Raw genomic sequence first — 16,049 nt, forward strand, 5'->3', positions numbered from 1 at the left:
TAAGTTTGTCTGTTTTATTTCTAGTCTGTAGAGATGACACCCGGTGCCACATGCACTCACATGCACACACACGCTCACATACTTCATCCACCTGAACGTGCCCGGCAAACTTCCTTTTGAGTCTAGGGACAAAGCCATACTTGACGGTCCCCGCGTTGCTGGTTGCGTTAGTCAGATTTGGTTCTTTCAGAAAGAAGACAAGCTGAAGTTCTAAGAAGCTGAGCCCTTGGCCAGAGCAGTAAGTCCGAGAGCCGATAGCCACGATCTGAAATCTATGCAGACCCTCCTTTCCAGGGACCACTTTTAAGCCCCTCTCCCACCAGGAATTGAGTGCTAATAAATGGTGGAGGAACTGGTGATGTTTCCCAGGACACTCCTCATCCAATGGAGAACGGTCTTTCCTGCCCTCTCCAGCAGCTGGGGACACACCCACTCGTGTCCCTCCCTCAAAGAAGGCTTCCTACAGTCTTGTTAACTGTGGGACCTGCTGAAACAAGCCCGGTTGCTTCTGCCCTCATCCCTGAGTGAGGAACAGGTACACGGACTATAATGGATAGTGAAGGAAGGTATTACCTTGCTCAAAGGTCTCAGCCTGTCCCAGAGAAGGAGGCCAGGGGGAAGGGGTAGGGACAGGCAGTTGTTTCTCTAACGATCCGGGGGGAGAGGGAGACAGTGGGGGTGGTGGGGTGAGTTTTACATTTACAGGGAGAACTGTTTTGCTGGGGTTTAAACTTCAACTAGGCTTGTGCATTTGAAGCAGCTCCTTGGGCTAAAGATCAGCCAGTCATAGCCAAATAATCTTGTTTCTCAACTGGTTGAGACCAGATTAACCTGGTGGTTAACCAGGATTATCCACGATTAATCCTGGGCATTTCCTCATCCACCTACCTTCTTCACTCCTCAAGCTGCTGCAAGGGCAACTCCTTGGGCCCTTGATTACGAGTCACTAAGGAGCCTCGGGGAGCCCACACTGACTCCCACCTCCAGCAGCACCCAGATGTTTGGCAAGGGCTTCTCCAAGACTCTTGCTCAGTCTTGCAGTGCAGTCACCCCCGCAGTCCCCTCTTTCTTAACATTCATCTCACTGGTGGTTCTCTGGTTCTGACTTCCCCCACTAGATGAAAACTCTAGGAGTCTGTCCAGTTCACTACCTGGTTCTTCGCTCTTGGCCCATAGCCTAATGAATATAATCAATGGATGAGCGCATCTAACTAAGTCCTGAGTGGGCAGGGTAAGGGACACCAGAACCAGATGGGGCCAAGGCTGGGGTCTCTGCTCAGCCAAGGAGGGGCTGAGTGTGACACCTTCCTGTGTGAGTTCCTGGGAAGTGGCCTGGCGGAGCAGCTCTAGGGAGGGCAGAACGGCCGAGGCAGCCTGGCCCTTACCCAAGCCCTGGTGCTGACGTGGAGGTCCTGGGAAGGGTGAGTCCTGGCCCAGGGCCTCCCCCAAGTATCGACCTAGGAATTACCCCTCCCCGTCCCTTCCCTCGTTTTCAACACTGAGCCAGCCCAGAGCAGAGATGAGGCATGGGCACGGCATCTGAACCCCTGGGTTCCAGTCCAAATTTCCGTCTCCCAACTAACCCCCTGGCAAGGCACTTAATCCCTGTGAGCACTACAGTTTTCTCACCTGTGAAATAAGAGGACCCGTCCAGCTAACCTACAGAGTGGATCAGGGCTCTCGAACCTTGGGAGTCCACTATAAGGGACCCCAATGCAATTCCCAAGGGCAAGGTTTTAGGTGATTGGAAATGGAGAGATGGGTTAGAGGGCAAAGCACATGTCAGGACAAAGTGGGGGGACTTAAAGCTTATAATAGGTGGTCAGTACCTGTTGAATGACTGAGTGAGCGAGTGAGTGACTGAATGAATAAATGAATGGAGTAATATGGGAAGGCAAATGGGGTGGGGCACAGTCAGCTTTCAAGCAGATTGGGGTCGGAAAGGCAACCTATTTCTCAGCTCTTGGCTAATTAGTGGTGCTGACTTTTTGCCATGGGCATTCTATGCCTCCTTCTCTTATCCTGTTATCCTCAGCATCCCCCCCACCCCGAAAGGTGGCACCAGACCAAACAGATGCCCCTCCCAAGGCCCCTGGCCTCCCTTCTACCCCCAAAGCCCTTTGCTGCCCCAGCAAAGGACAGGGGTGCTACACTTTCCCTCCGAGCTGCCTATAAAGATGTGGCTGCAGCCAAAGCCAGAGGATTTCTTCTGGAACCTTCCTGAATGGCTCAGACTACCAAGCCCCTCTCCTCTGCTTCTGTCACCTCCGTGAGGATAAGAAGTGGGGACTGGGGGAGGAGGGTGAGTGGCCACGCCCTAGACAGCCCAAGAGGAAACCCTAGTTCCCATTCCAGGATCTTCTGCAAGTGGGCTGTGGTTCTCACCAGGGCCAGGCCAGCGAGCCTGGACTTAGCTCGGGGACCCTGGAAGGACGGACTGTGCCAGTGCCGAGCATGAGGCTCACCATCTTCCAGCCTCCCCGTCCTGGCTGCTCCCTTCAGTTTTTGGTTTGACGTCAGCCCTTCTGTACAGGGAAGGGGGAAAGAGGGAAGAGAAAAGAGGGAGGGTCCCCAAGGCTCAGAATTCCCTGGCCCAGAGCCCCTTTAAGGCAGAAAATTTGTGCTTTACAAAGAGATCACTGATTCTGCTGATTGAAAACTAAACAGACGCACGATGACCAAACAAATAAGACAAATCACAATGAATCAAGGTCAGCAAGATCAGGAGGGAGGAACGGGGGCAGGTCCAGACGGGGGTCCTCAGGGCAAGCTGGCAATGTCTCTCTCTGGAGGGGGGCCAACTGGCTTGGGGCTGCTCTCGTTGGCTTTTCCTTCAAACATCATGACTCTGGTTTGGAGATGAAGGGAAAAAAAACAAACAGGATTAGGATTCCTTCCCTTATCCAGGGATAGATCATCCCAGTGTCTGCAAGGTCCTCGGCTAGAGGGTCCTTGCGTCCATTCTCCAGTGGGATCTTCTCTGGTGTGGAAGGGGCTGCTAGTCCCACTTCACAGGAGAGAAAACCGAGTACAAAGATCTCTGTATTTGGGGCACCTGGGTGGCTCAGTAGTTGAGCGTCTGCCTTCAGCTCAGGTCATGATCCCAGGTCCTGGGATCGAGTCCTGCATCAGGCCCCCCACAGGGAGCCTGCTTCTCCCTCTGTGTCTCTGCCTCTCTCTGTGTACCTCTCATGAATAAATAAAATATTTAAAGAAAAAAAAAAAAGATCTCTGTATTCTTGGCCATGCATTTTCCCCTAACCACGCTGCCTGAAGGAGGCAGTTAGGCTGGGCCACGGCTCTGCTCAAAACCCTTTCAGATCTTCAAAAACCTCCCAAGGTTTTAAAAGTAACATCTGGGGTGCCTGGGTGGCTCAGTCTGTTAAGCATCCGACTCTTGAATTCAGCTCAGGTCATGATCTCAGGGTCGTGAGACTGAGCCTGTGTCGGGCTCCATGCTGGGCCTGGAGCCTGTTTAAGACTCTCTCTCTTCCCCTCTCCCTTGCCACCCCCCACTCTCAAAGAAAGTAGCATCTGGAAAGTAGAAGACAAGGGTCCTGCATGGGACCTCTCGTGGGAAACAGCCTGATGTGAATCCCAGCCCTACTCTTTCCCAGCTGGTGACTCAAGAAAAGACACTCAACTCCCCTGATCCTCAGTGTTGCCATCGGGAAGTAAGGATCCCCAAAGTGCCAACACCCTGGAGCCGTAGCAAGTATCAGTGCCCCACTCCTTCTGTAGGCACTCCTTGGGTGGGCGCTTTCCATCCCCTGGCTAGGAATCCCTCCCTAAGGGCGACAGTCCACAAGCAGCTTACCTCTGAGCTGATTTGCACATCCAGCCCCCTCCATGGCCTCTCCCCTTGGACGTCTAAAGATCACTTCCAACTTAATCCATCAAAAACTCAACTCTTGGGACACCTGGGTGGCTCAGTGGTTGAGTGTCTGTCTTTGGCTCAGGACCTGATCCTGGAGTCCTGGGATCGAGTCCCGCATCGGGCTCCCTGCATGGAGCCTGCTTCTCCCTCTGCCTGTGTCTCTGCCTCTCTCTCTGTGTCTCTCATGAATAAATAAATCTTTAAAAAAATCAACTCTTAATCCCTCCCCTGCTCTTTCCCTAAAGCAAACGGAACATCACTCAGTTACACTCAGTTATTCAGACCCCAAACAGATCAGGATCATCTGACTCCTTGCTGTCCTTCACGCCCCCTCTCTGGGCATTGAAGCAAGCCTCCCAGCTCTGTCTCCCCAATCATTCCTGATTCTAGTGGCTTCTGCCACCTTCACTGCAGCTTCTCCAGGCCGAGTGGCCTCATCTCTTGTCTGCAGAGCCTCCTCGCTGCCACTCTCACCCCTGCTGCAGCCAGAGGTTTTTAAAAATCAGTCCCTAGCTTTGAGTCACCCAATGGCATCCCTTCACACTAGTGCCAAATACTAAGTGGGACTGTGACCTATGAGGCCCCACGTCACTCTGCAAACTCATCCTTCACTCACTGCACTCACTGATGGCCAGCCACACTAGCTTCCGTGCTGTTTCTTTGCGCATACAAGCAGTCTGTCTCAGGGCCTTTGCACTTGCTGCTTCCTCTGCCTAGAATGGTTTTCCCCAGATCTTTTCCATGGCTCATCTCTTCACACCTCCCACCCTCAGGGCTCTGGTCAAGTGTTGCCTTCTCAGTGAGATGTTCTCTGCCCACTATCCCATGCCTCCCTGTTCCTCTTGTTCACTTTGTTTTCCTTTGAACCACACCATTGCAATCTGGCATTTTAGCCTTTTAGGGTTTTTTTTTTTTTTTTTTTTGCCTTTTAGGGTTTTGATTTTGTTTTTCTCTGTCTCTTGCCACTAGAATGTAAGCTCCATGAGGCCAGCAATTCATGTGTTCTCAGCACCTAGAATAATTCTGGGCACATAGTTGGTGCTCAGTAAATATATGCTGAATTAATAAATGATAGATCTAAGGAGTTACTGGGTAGGCCAGTGCCTGACACTGTAAACGCACTAAACCTTAGGTGTTTTATTTATTAAATTTATTTTAAAGATCCTATTTATTTATTTGGGACACAGAATGAGAGAGAGAGCGCACCCAAACAGGAAGGAGGGTCAGAGGGAGAGAGAGCTGAGCAGGGAGCCTGACACAGGGCTCCATCCATCCCAGGACCCTGAGATCATGAACTGAGTCAAAGGCTGACGCTTGACCACCAGCCACCCAGGTGCCCTCACAGATTTATCATCACCACCATCCTTCTGCTTACTGAGTGCTGATTCTACCAGAAGTTCTGCTACAGGCTAATTTTGCCTATGAGGTATGTATTAATGTGACCATTTGACAGACAAGAAAATTGGGTTCAGAGAAATGAAGACCCTCATCACGCAGGCCACACAGGGCGTTCCCTCCTGGCCAGGGAATGGCCTCTCCACGCACAATGACTTTGCCTTCAGAGGTCCCAGGAGAGGCAGGAGGTACTCACAGCTTGAGGACAGCCGACCGCTTCCCCAGCATCATGTTCACAAAGTCTCGGTAGGAGATGGTATCACTGACCCCACCTGTCACCTCCGAGATCATCTTTTTCATCTCCAGGTGGGTCTTGGGGACTCCAAGCTTCTCCATCATCCTCTTTAAAGACATCAGGTCTGCCAGAGGAAAAGCAGATCTGTTAAGTGGAGACAGGCTGCGGGCCAAGCTCCCCTGGCACCCACGCCCGGAAGAAGCCCCGCAGGACAGCCTCTCCCTGCGGACTGTGGTCAACTGCCTCTGTCCTCCAGCGGGGGATGAGCCCATCACACCCTCCCTGCTCTCTTCAGAGGTAGTATATACTAGTGGTTAGGGACACAGACTCCTAGAGTCAGACAGACTTGGACTTGGGTTGGAATCCAGCTCTGCTCTTCCCGGCTGTGGGACCGAGGGCAAACTACTTAACCTCTCTGAAACTGCTCCCAAACTGCTCCCAGAAGTGGTAACATGGGGTGACGGGATCTTTTGGAAGGGTGGTGTGCAAGAAGTACCCGGCATAAAGCAGGTGCTCAGTAACAGAGCCACCACTGTTTACTCTGTTCCACCTGCTGTGCCCTGAGGTTACAGCGAGCTGTGTGCCTGCTGCTCCAGCTCCCCGGGAAGTCACTGCCCGGCAAGGTGGGGTCAGGGAGTCAGCTCAACCCCTCGGCATGAAAAGTCACTCCGCGGGGTGCCGGGTGGCAGCTTCTCTCCACCTGCCACTCCCACCCAGCAGGCCTAGGGTTCTGCCTCGCTGGCAGGGTGAGGGTGCCAAAAATATCCCGCAGAGCAGGAAAACCAACAAAGGAACAAAATTCAAGAAAAACAAGGGAGGCACCAAAGAGCCACAACACTCCACAGAATTGCTGCCTCTGACCTGCTGGCTGCCCAGATCTTAGGCAATTTCCTCCAGATTGTTCTGTGAACAATGGGTCGGCAAAGGATGGCGGGAGAGAGGCGGGATAGGGGGCCGATTTTAGGGCCCAGGGTGTGGCGGGACAGCTCACCCGAGAGCAGGGTGGGCAGACTGATGCCAGATCCCTAGGTGACAGGATGCCCAGGACATTTCAAAGAAACTAGGCAACACTCTGCGGGGAGAAGTGACAGGTCTCCCACACGCTGCTGGCCAGACTCTAAATTGGCAAGACCTTTCTGGAAGGCAATTTGGCAAGATGCTTCAAAAGTCTTTGACCCAGAATGTCTAATTCCTGAGATTTACTCTAAAGAAATAATCGTGGACAAAGATTCATATACAAAGACGCTCTTCACAAGACTATCAAAAGTAGTTAAAATTGAAATTGTCTAAATGGGCGATTCTAAGGCACTGGCTGAATAAATCACAGTCTGGCCCCATGATGGAATATTAGGCAGCCATTAATTATACCTCAAAAGAAAAGTTAATCATATGGCAAGACACTCACAATATATATATTATTTAAAAGAGGTTCTAAAATGGTCATAAAACAGCATTTGTGATTAGAACAAAGGGTGGAAGGATACAACCCAAAATATTTAGAGCAGTTATTGTGGGTGACTTGTTTTTGTCTTTGTGCTTCATTGTGTTTTCCAAAATTTTTTATGATGAAAATGTATTAATTTGATAACGCCCCATTTTTTTTTCCGAAAGGAAAACAAGGATAGAAGTATTTTAAAAGGAGAAGAAGGAGACAAGACAGAGGAAGGGTAGAAACACTGCAGCGGCAGCAATACTGAGCTCAGGGCGAAACAGAGGAGGGAGAGCCAGTCTGGGAACCAAAGGCTGGGATCTGGACGCTGGGCCTGCCACTTCACCACCATGAGCCCCGAGCAAGTCAGTGCACCCTGCTGAGCCTCAGCTTCCTCATCTGTAAAATGGGAATAATTCAAGTCAGCCTTGACCATGTCATAGCATTACTCAGGAAGGTCAAGATATGGTCTCGGGGGGCACCTGGGTGGCTCAGTGGTTGAGCGTCTGCCTTCAGCTCAGGGCATGGTCCCAGGGTCCTGGGATCGAGTCCTGCATCAGGCTCCCTGTATGGAGCCTGCTTCTCCCTCTGCCTGTGTCTCTGCCTCTCTCTGTGTGTCTCTCATGAATAAAGAAATAAAATCTTAAAAAAGAAAAAATATGGTCTCGGCTCTAAGGGCCATGGGACTGGCGCTTGTCACCCGCCCCCCCACCCTCATGCCCGGACCACACGATACAATCAGGGTCTATTGGAGGAGGGGAAACTACGTTCACAGAAGCACCGTGTCCCATGCAGGACAGTGTACAAATGCAAGGACAAAGGAACTGCCAACCCCCTGGACCAGTGCATCAGGAGCCTGAGCATCTCCGACCCCAGGCCGGAACGGCACCCTCTATCCTGAGTCCCCATGGCACCTGGCGTGGAAGGCTGTGGCATGTGCAGGGGGGTGGGTAGGAGGGAACCAGTGAGAAGAGGGGTCTGGGGGCAGTGGGTCCAGGGTCCAAGGCAGCCAGGCTGATGGACAGCTCGCTGGTCTGGCACATTGGGGAAGCTTTGGTATGTGCCCCTCACTCACCCAGGTGGGTCAGTGGGGCTCTCCGGACCTTCATACCCTCCAGCCACCAAACGCCCTCCTCCCCTCCCACACTCGAGGCCTCACTTACCAATCTCGCCCTCATTATTCAGGTCAAACTCCATGTACTTCTCTGGAAATCACAGAGCAAAAACTGGCATTAGCTCAACCCCCTGCAGGGTCCCAGAGATGTCCTGAGGGCAACTGGCCAGGTCCTCAGGGAGCCCACACCATCTTCCTCACCTTACTTGGGGGTCTTGACATGAGTCCTGTCATCTCAGCCATTGTATCTGGAGAAAGAGCTCACCCTGCCTACACTCCTCTCCCAAAGGTGCCACAGAATAAAGTACGAGGGGCCCTTCTCTCTGCGGAGGAAGGCAGCTGCTTCCTCCTGGGTCCTCACCAGCATGAGCTGGCTGCATCACATTGGCTACGAAGTGACCAGAATAGATTCCCAGACCCTGATATATATATGCAGTGGCTTTGGGAAGGTGGGGGCAAGAACTGGTATGTTCTAGAGTGTCTCAGGTGATTCTGATGGGCTGGGCGGCCAGGTGTGGGAACCACTGATTTAAGGAGTCCCTGTGGTTCCTGAATATTTGGGGGGGGGGGGAGGGAGTTTGCAGCCACCCCTGAGAATATGATGCTCTCCCAAGAGAAATGCCGTGGACCTGCCCTTGACCCAAAGTGGCACATACAGTGTCCAGGGGGACACAGACCCTCCCCAAAAGTTCACCTACAGACCTTGAGTTAAGCCTCTCTGATCAAAGGATCCAGGGAATCTCCAACAGTGAGGGAACATATGCAGAGCCATGAGCTTGGAATCCTCTGACAAGGGCAGCATGTGGCCCTGGGCAGGTCACCCCTGCTGTAAAAAAGCAGGGCCCTCGAAGTCTATTCTGCACTGAAGAGCCAGTATGAGAAAGCCAAGGTCTTCCCCATGACCTTTACGAGGGCCTGCTCTCCAGCCTACCAAGCTCCCTCTTCCTTTCTCACCACTGCTCCCATTCCCACTGGTCCTACTACTCCAGGCCCATCGGCCCCTTGCTCTACTCTCACCCCCGCTGCGCTCCTGCTGAGGTGTGCTCTGCCCCTCTGCCTGGATGTTCCTCCCAGGTATTTTCAGGGCCCCGGCCCCCACCTTCAGGGCTCCCCAGCCTTGCTGGTTGGGCACTGCCACCCCCCACAGAGCACCTACCATCATCTGTGTGCTCTGCAGTACCTTTCTCTTCCCCACTCCTCCCCTGCTAGCACACAACCTCCTTTGGGCAGGCGTCTCTGCGTGTGCCCTGTCGCACCTCCAGGCCTGCAGTGGGGTCAGCACATAGTGCTCATTTAGAGGTCCAATGAGTGAGTGATTTGAAAATCTTTAGTCTCTTCACTTCCAAGGTAATTCTGTGGTTCCAGTCCTACAGACCCAATCCTAGGTGCCAACGAAGACAAGGAGGGGAGACCTCTGTCCCTCCTCCCAGAGACACCCCTGGAGAAGGATCCCCTTGATATCCCAGAGAGAAGGGAATGGACTACTCCTCCCTCGAGTGGCTCTCCTCTGGGCAGCAGGACGGGCTGGTGGAATGGGGCAGGGACGGGGGTGTCTTTGCTCTAGTTCTTTTTGCTCACATAAATGGCCCCATTGCATAATGGTTCAGCGCAGGGGCTTTGGAGAGAGATCAGTACGTGCCCAAGCCTCAACTCTGCCATCGGCGAGCTGTGTGACCCCACCTCTCTAATCCTGACTGTCTTCAACTATAAATTAAAGCTCACACCCATCTCCCTCCTGGCTGAATTGGGATGAGTTGGGAAGTTCACAACACGGCATTCGAAGTAGTTCCCACAAGTTCAACGTTCAACAAAGGGTTCGCCATCAGTGTCCTGCAAGCAGCTTGAGGAGCACTTGGCAGGCTCTTTGCCTTGGAGCTGGAAGGATGTCCCCATTGCCAAAACTTGGGGGGGAGGTGGAATGTGACCTCAGTATTCGGCGAGATCCTCCAGCAGCCAGGGCTCCCTGCACGCCGAGAGCATCTCCCAGGCAGGAAAGGTGGGTCTGTCTTGCTCCTTATGTGCACGGCTCCTCTCCTTTCGAGTTGCTGGCTGGGAACCAAGCGCCAGGGCCCGGAACAGAGGGACCTTTATGCCGCCCCCTCCCCGCGCGGGCTCCTGGGCCCTGTTTTCTTTTCATCCCGTGCTGCTGGGATTCAATGGGCAGAAACTCTGCCCCCTGCCCCACTGTGGCGACACAAACATCCATTCTGCACAGGGGCTCCTGAGCCGCTCCCCCGTGGAGGGGAGAGGCCAGGGCTGCTACAAAGGGCTGATTGTGTGCTGGGGCCCCGGGAGCGAGCAGGGCCTGGGCAGCAGCCGACGCAAGCCAGCCTCAGCCCTGCCTGCCTGGCAGCCAGGGTAGGGGGTGAGGGGCTGGGCCTGCGGGCATAGGGGGGGCCTGGGGTGGCATGGAGGCAGGTGGAGGGGCCTGTGCCGGCGGCCAGCACCCCTTCTCACAGCCCCCCCAGGAGGAGGGCATTCTGGAAAAATTAGGGGGCGTGGGCTGGCCCTGTGGGGTAAGGGATCCTATGTGCCAGGGGCCAGCCCAGCTCTCCCGGGAGGGAGAGGCAGACAGCCCCAGCTTACCTTTGAAGGCCGCGAGCTTTTCCGGCAGGTTCTCTTCATCACTGTACTTCTGGTCACAGAGAAACTCCTTTGAAGGTGAAAGGACAGTTCTGAGCACCGGGCCAGCAGGCGGAACTCACTGACACATACGCCCACTGCCCCCGTGTCTGCTCCCATGCCAGGTGGCCGGGCAGGGCAGGAGGCTCCCATGTTTGTCCTGGCCTCCTGTCAAGCCTCAGAGGTAGATCCGCAGTCCACCCCGAAGGCAGGAACCATGCTCGGCAGCCCAGGGTGGGGCCTGGAGCCTCTGCCCTAAACACCTTCAGCCAGCCTCTGAATTCACAGTATAACCCTCCTCCCCCAGGGCACCCCAGCTTCAAGACCCATGAAGCCACGAGCCCCAAACCCAAGCTGCCTGTTTCCAGCATTAACTTCCTAAGTACGTGACCCCAGCTTATTAATTCCTCTCTGTACTTCTATTGCCTTATCCGACAAATGGGTATAATCATCATAGCAACTTCTCAAGTTTGTAAGAGAATCCAAGGAGAGTGTATGTACAACTCTTGGCACACAGCAAGCGCTCGATAAACAGCAACTATTGCATTAGTCTCTGTTGTAGCCAGAAAATGATTGTGTATCACTTGGGAGGTCACTTACTCTCTCGTCTGTGTCCTCACCTGTAAAACAGGGCCACCTTCCCCTCAAACGATGCCTTTCAGAACCAGATGTGTGGGGGAGGGGAGGAACACAGCCTCCAGAGTGAAACACCAACCTGCATGATCTCTTAGGCTCTCCCAGTGGGCCCCAAAGGTAGCTAGTTTTTTTTTTTTTTTTTTAAAGATCTTATCTATCCATTCATGAGAGACACAGAGAGAGAGGCAAAGACACAGGCAGAGAGGGAAGCAGGCTCCATGCAAGGACTCCGGGATCATGCCCTGGGCAGAAGGCAGACGTTCAACCCCTGAGCCATCCAGGCGTCCCAGTAGCTAGTATACTACTCCCGTCTTACCGATGAGGAAACTGAGGCTCACACAGGCAGAGCTTCACCTGAGCTCTGTCTCCTATAGACCCCGCATCCTTAATGCCAATGTTTAAAGACGGACAGATAGCAGGCATTCAAAACATAACACCACTAATTAGTAAGTACCTGTTATGCTGGGCACAGTGCCAGGTAGCTTGCTCACCTTGTTGCTAACCTTCCAGCAGCCCTAGAGCCTGTATTCAGATGGGAGAGCAGAGGACACGTTCTGTCCTAGCACCGGACTCCGCAAGTCCCCTCTCTCCCCTGAACCTCCCTTTCCTCATTACTGAGCAGACCGGACATGGCACTGCCCCCTCCTTCAACAGTTCTTGAGGGGCCACAGGGGACACTGCTCATTCCAGGCACCAAGGGAGCAGGTGAGACCAGGGAAATAAGGTCCTTACCATAAAAATTCCAGGAAGCCCGTGTTTAAAATGATATCAAATGTTATTTGGATCCATCCCTCAATCTGTTTCTAAATTCCTGCTGCCATATTCCACCAACTGATGACCAAAGTGCTCTGGGTTGGGGTCTCGGTCCCCTCCTTACTAGCTGCGAAATGGGCGCAAGGGTGCCCATCTCCTCAGGCCCCTGCCCCTCAACGGGGATAACCCATTGTAATCACCTAGTGCCAAACTTCTCCATCAGCGTCCAAGAAGCAACGGGTATGACGAAACGTGAGGCAGAATCAATCCGCTCAAGGGTTCGAGTTCCTCCACATTAACCCACCCCTTCGACAGAGATGCCCATCTGCCCATGTGGCTCCCCTCATTGGTTCTGGGGCTCTGCTCTACCCCCTTGAGCCTCACTCGCCCGGATTCCCCAGAGGGGTCAGTATATATTGCGGACAGGCTCTGGCTGGTGCAGGATTTCGGCTTTGGGAGGGCACTGAGCTCTCTGAGGGTCTCAAGGTGGGAACAGTAGGTTCAGGGAGGTTAAATGACGTGTCTGAAGTCCCTGCAGCTGGCAAGAGTAGGCTTGGTCCCTGCCTCCAGCAACCTGGCAGAGGGCAGCCCAGTGCCCATGGTGTGGATCGGCCACAGCTTCGCATTGGCCCTCAGTAGCAGGTGCCACGCACGGTCCTGCCCCCGCTTAGCCGGAGCTGGAACTGTCTCCTGCAGCCAGGAGTTCTCTTCTTCTCTTCCTCTTGGCTCCCTCTCATAGCTCTTTTCCTCGGACCAAAAGTAGGACAATTAACTCTTGTCTGTGACCAAAAGCAACAGGCACCTCCCGGGGTCACAGGTCCTATTATCTGCACAGCAGAGGGACAAATAGGTCACTAGTTCCCAAACTTTGAGATAATGTAGAAGCAAACATTTCCCAAAACAGTAGAAAATAGAGGGAGGTGCTAACATAGGGCTGCCAAGGGTTTATTTTGCCAAGTAGAGACTCTAAACAATCACCAATGCCGGTTGCCATGAGTTCAGAAAGGGACATTTTGGGGGTGCCAGGGTGGCACAGTTGGTTGAACGTGCGATTCTTGGTCTCGGCTCAGGTCATGATCTCAGGGTCGCAGGATCGAGCCCTGTGATGGGCTCTGTGCTCAGTACCGCGTCTGTTTGTCCCCTCCCCTCCCTCTACACTCTCTTTCTCATAAATAAATGAAATATTTTTTAAATAAAGGACATTCCATAAAATTGGAAAGTTCATAATTTCTAAATGGAATCCATTTAGCCTATGTTCGGTTCACTGCATTACCCCCGTATTCCCTCCGCTTTCCCATTTCAGGAGCCGGAAAACCTTCTCAGGGAGGCACAAGGCCACGGGCAAGGCCCAACATCTGGGAACCTCTGGCAAGAGACCTGGGGGCCCTCCCAGCTCCCACATTCCCTCTAACCAGAAATCCCGCACCAGCTGGAGCCTGTCCCACAGCGCATACCAACCCCTCCAGGGATCTAGGGAAGTTGGGCTCAAGGGGTCAGGCATGGCCCCCAGTCCTGGAGGCAAATCATGCACAGATGGACACACGACAACCAGGCGGTGATTCCCTTTCACAGGGCTGACCCCCAGCTGGCAGGGACAGTACCCCTAGGGGAGCCATGGGGACGGTCTTCGCTCTGATGGAGACTGTTTTCTCCTTAGTGCTACCAACCACCTAACTTGTGTTTTATTGGTTTTTGCCCTCCACCCACCCCCACCACTATAGAGTGAGTGCCTCCTCTCTGTGCCTCCCCCATGCCAGGCTTGCTCCCACCTGGGGACCTTTGCTTAGCTGTGCCCCCTGCCTGCAGCGCTCACCACCTCCAACACCTGAACGGCTCCCTCCCTCACCATCTTCATGCACTGGCTCAACCATCACCTTCTCAAGGAGGCAAACCCCATCCACCCCACCCACTCCACTCCCAACCCCCGTTTACTTGCCTCGCATCTCCTTTTACCCACAGGATGAATCACTTCCGAACACAATTTACAATGTGATGCTTATTAAGGGCACTGTCCATTGTCTGTCTGCCCTGCCACAGTGTAGGCTGCACATAGTAGGTGCTCAGTAAATATTTGCAAGCTGAGTGAATGAATTGAGACCCGGAGAGGATAAAGAACTTGCTCAAAGCAGCATAGCTGGCAAGTGACTGAGCTGGGATGAAAGTCCACAGTGGGACACCTGGGTGGCTCAGTGGTTGAGTGTCTGCCTTTGGCTCAGGTCATGATCCCGGAGTCCTGGGATCGAGTCCCGCATCAGGCTCCCCCTGGGGAGCCCTCTGCCTCTGCCTCTCTCTCTCTGCGTCTCTCATGAATAAATAAATAAAATCCTAAAAAAATATAGAAAATAGAAAGAAAGTCCACAGCAGAGACCGCCTGGGCTCCTTCCCTGCACAGAGCTGAGGAATCAAAGTGCCCCAAGGTAGTGGTTGTTGGAAGGAAGCTGGGAGGAAGCAAAGCTTTGGCTGTAGGTGCCAGGAGGATGTGTTTACTGTCTCCAGGCCCACTGATGCCTAGCACCCAGCAGTGCCCAGCATATAGTAGGTGCTCAGTAAACATCTGTCAAGTGAATGGAGAAGCCTGGCATCCAGCCCAAAATCACTTTCTCCACTCTCAGCCCTGACGTGGCAGGGCAGCTTTACAAACGCATCTGTGCACGATACAAACTGCAGGAGATCAGAGGTGGGAATCGCATTTCTCCTTAGAGCCCAAGATGACACGTGCTTGAGCCACAGGGTGGCCGGGGCTGGGAGAGGCAGCTGACCTGTCCATGCGTGTGTGGGCAACCCTTGCTCAGCCCAAGCTTGGGACAGCTGTGCAGGCCAGGCTGTTGGCCGGGTGCCAGGGAGGAGGAAGGTGGAACCCAGAGCAGGAGTTCCATTGGCGGGGCTCCCAGCCCCCAGCCCAGCTCCACGCTTTGGATTCTTGGTTCCTGCTCATGCACAGCCCATAGCCTTCCCGCTTCTAGGCGTCCTCTCCCTACCACCCACCCTGTATCCTTGCCCAGCCTTGGGGCACTCCCTGCCCAGTGGGCAGGTACCCTGCCTGTGTGTCCACACTGCAGGACCCCCAGCTGCCCTGACTCTGGGTCCCCAGGCAGAGGAGAAAGAGACAGAAGCCACCACAGATGTTTGGAACAAAAGCACAAGGGACAAAAAGAGGGTGGGCTGGAGCCAGATGTCTGGGATCAAACCATTTAGTAGCTGTTTGAAAATTACTTCATTCGTCTGTGCCTGGGTGCTCTCATTTGTGGAAAGGACAAAAATATCTCATAGGTGTGGTCTGAGAATTGCAGGACGTAAGCAAATGCATGTGAAGTGCTCGTACAGTGCCTGGCACCTAATACTAAATAAATGTTAGCTATTTGTTAGTGACCTTCTCATCTATATGTGTGTGGAATGCACTTACCCCCCCCCCCCCCCCCCCCCCCCCCCCCCCCCCCCCCGCCGCCAGCTCATCATCCAGACCGTCATCAGCTATTAAACAGATTCGGAAGCAAATCCTGTCGTCTGACTTAGGCTGGTTGTGATTTCTCCTTCCCCTTTCCGGGTCTTCCCATTGGACAGATAGGACAACTGAGGCCCAGAGATGTTGCTCAACTCGCCCAACGATACAAAGTTTTAACAATGCAAGCAAAGTCTACTTCCCTTGACCATCCCAGCTCCTCCCCTGTCCCCAGATGAGAAGAGGGTGGCCTGGCCACAGGTTTCTGGGTAAAGAAAGTCAATACCTAGAGTTATGTTTCCTCGTGGGGAGCTGCAGAAGGTTATTCCAGACCCTGGGGAACTACTCTAAGCCCTCTAGGGGGATGAGGAGGGTGTGTGGATACATGACACCACCACCAGGCCCCTCTGCCAGGCCCCTCTCCCACTCCAACTCACGGCCCCAAAAGACAAGTTTTCCCAGCTGCAGAATCTGCTGTCAGGGCCTCCAGGTATGAGGGATGCTTGGGGAAGGGAGGGAGGGAGGGCTGGGCTCTGATGGCACCCTGAA

General features: G+C 53.5%; 1 protein-coding gene across 7 annotated transcripts in view; it reads right to left on the minus strand.

Moving 5' to 3' along the window:
- The window catches only part of AIF1L (allograft inflammatory factor 1 like), a 22,055-nt gene continuing 6,006 nt past the window's right edge, over positions 1–16,049 (minus strand). For 2 of the 7 annotated variants that reach the window (XM_038549014.1, XM_038549013.1), the window contains exons 2-7: positions 10,637–10,703; positions 8,753–8,876; positions 8,100–8,141; positions 7,312–7,335; positions 5,469–5,631; positions 1–2,848 (exon numbers count right to left, since the gene is read on the minus strand). In XM_038549014.1, coding sequence (XP_038404942.1) covers positions 2,761–2,848; positions 5,469–5,631; positions 7,312–7,335; positions 8,100–8,141; positions 8,753–8,852 — 417 coding nt within the window. In that variant the 5' untranslated portion in view covers positions 8,853–8,876; positions 10,637–10,703 and the 3' untranslated portion in view covers positions 1–2,760. Of the gene's footprint in view, positions 2,849–5,468; positions 5,632–7,311; positions 7,336–8,099; positions 8,142–8,752; positions 8,877–9,206; positions 10,330–10,636; positions 10,704–16,049 lie in introns of those variants that run through there. The other 5 variants (XM_038549011.1, XM_038549009.1, XM_038549012.1 and 2 more) reach the window with 4 other exon arrangements.

The sequence above is a fragment of the Canis lupus genome, chromosome 9, assembly GCF_011100685.1.
Source record: "Canis lupus familiaris isolate Mischka breed German Shepherd chromosome 9, alternate assembly UU_Cfam_GSD_1.0, whole genome shotgun sequence".
NCBI classification, from domain to species: Eukaryota; Metazoa; Chordata; class Mammalia; order Carnivora; family Canidae; genus Canis; species Canis lupus.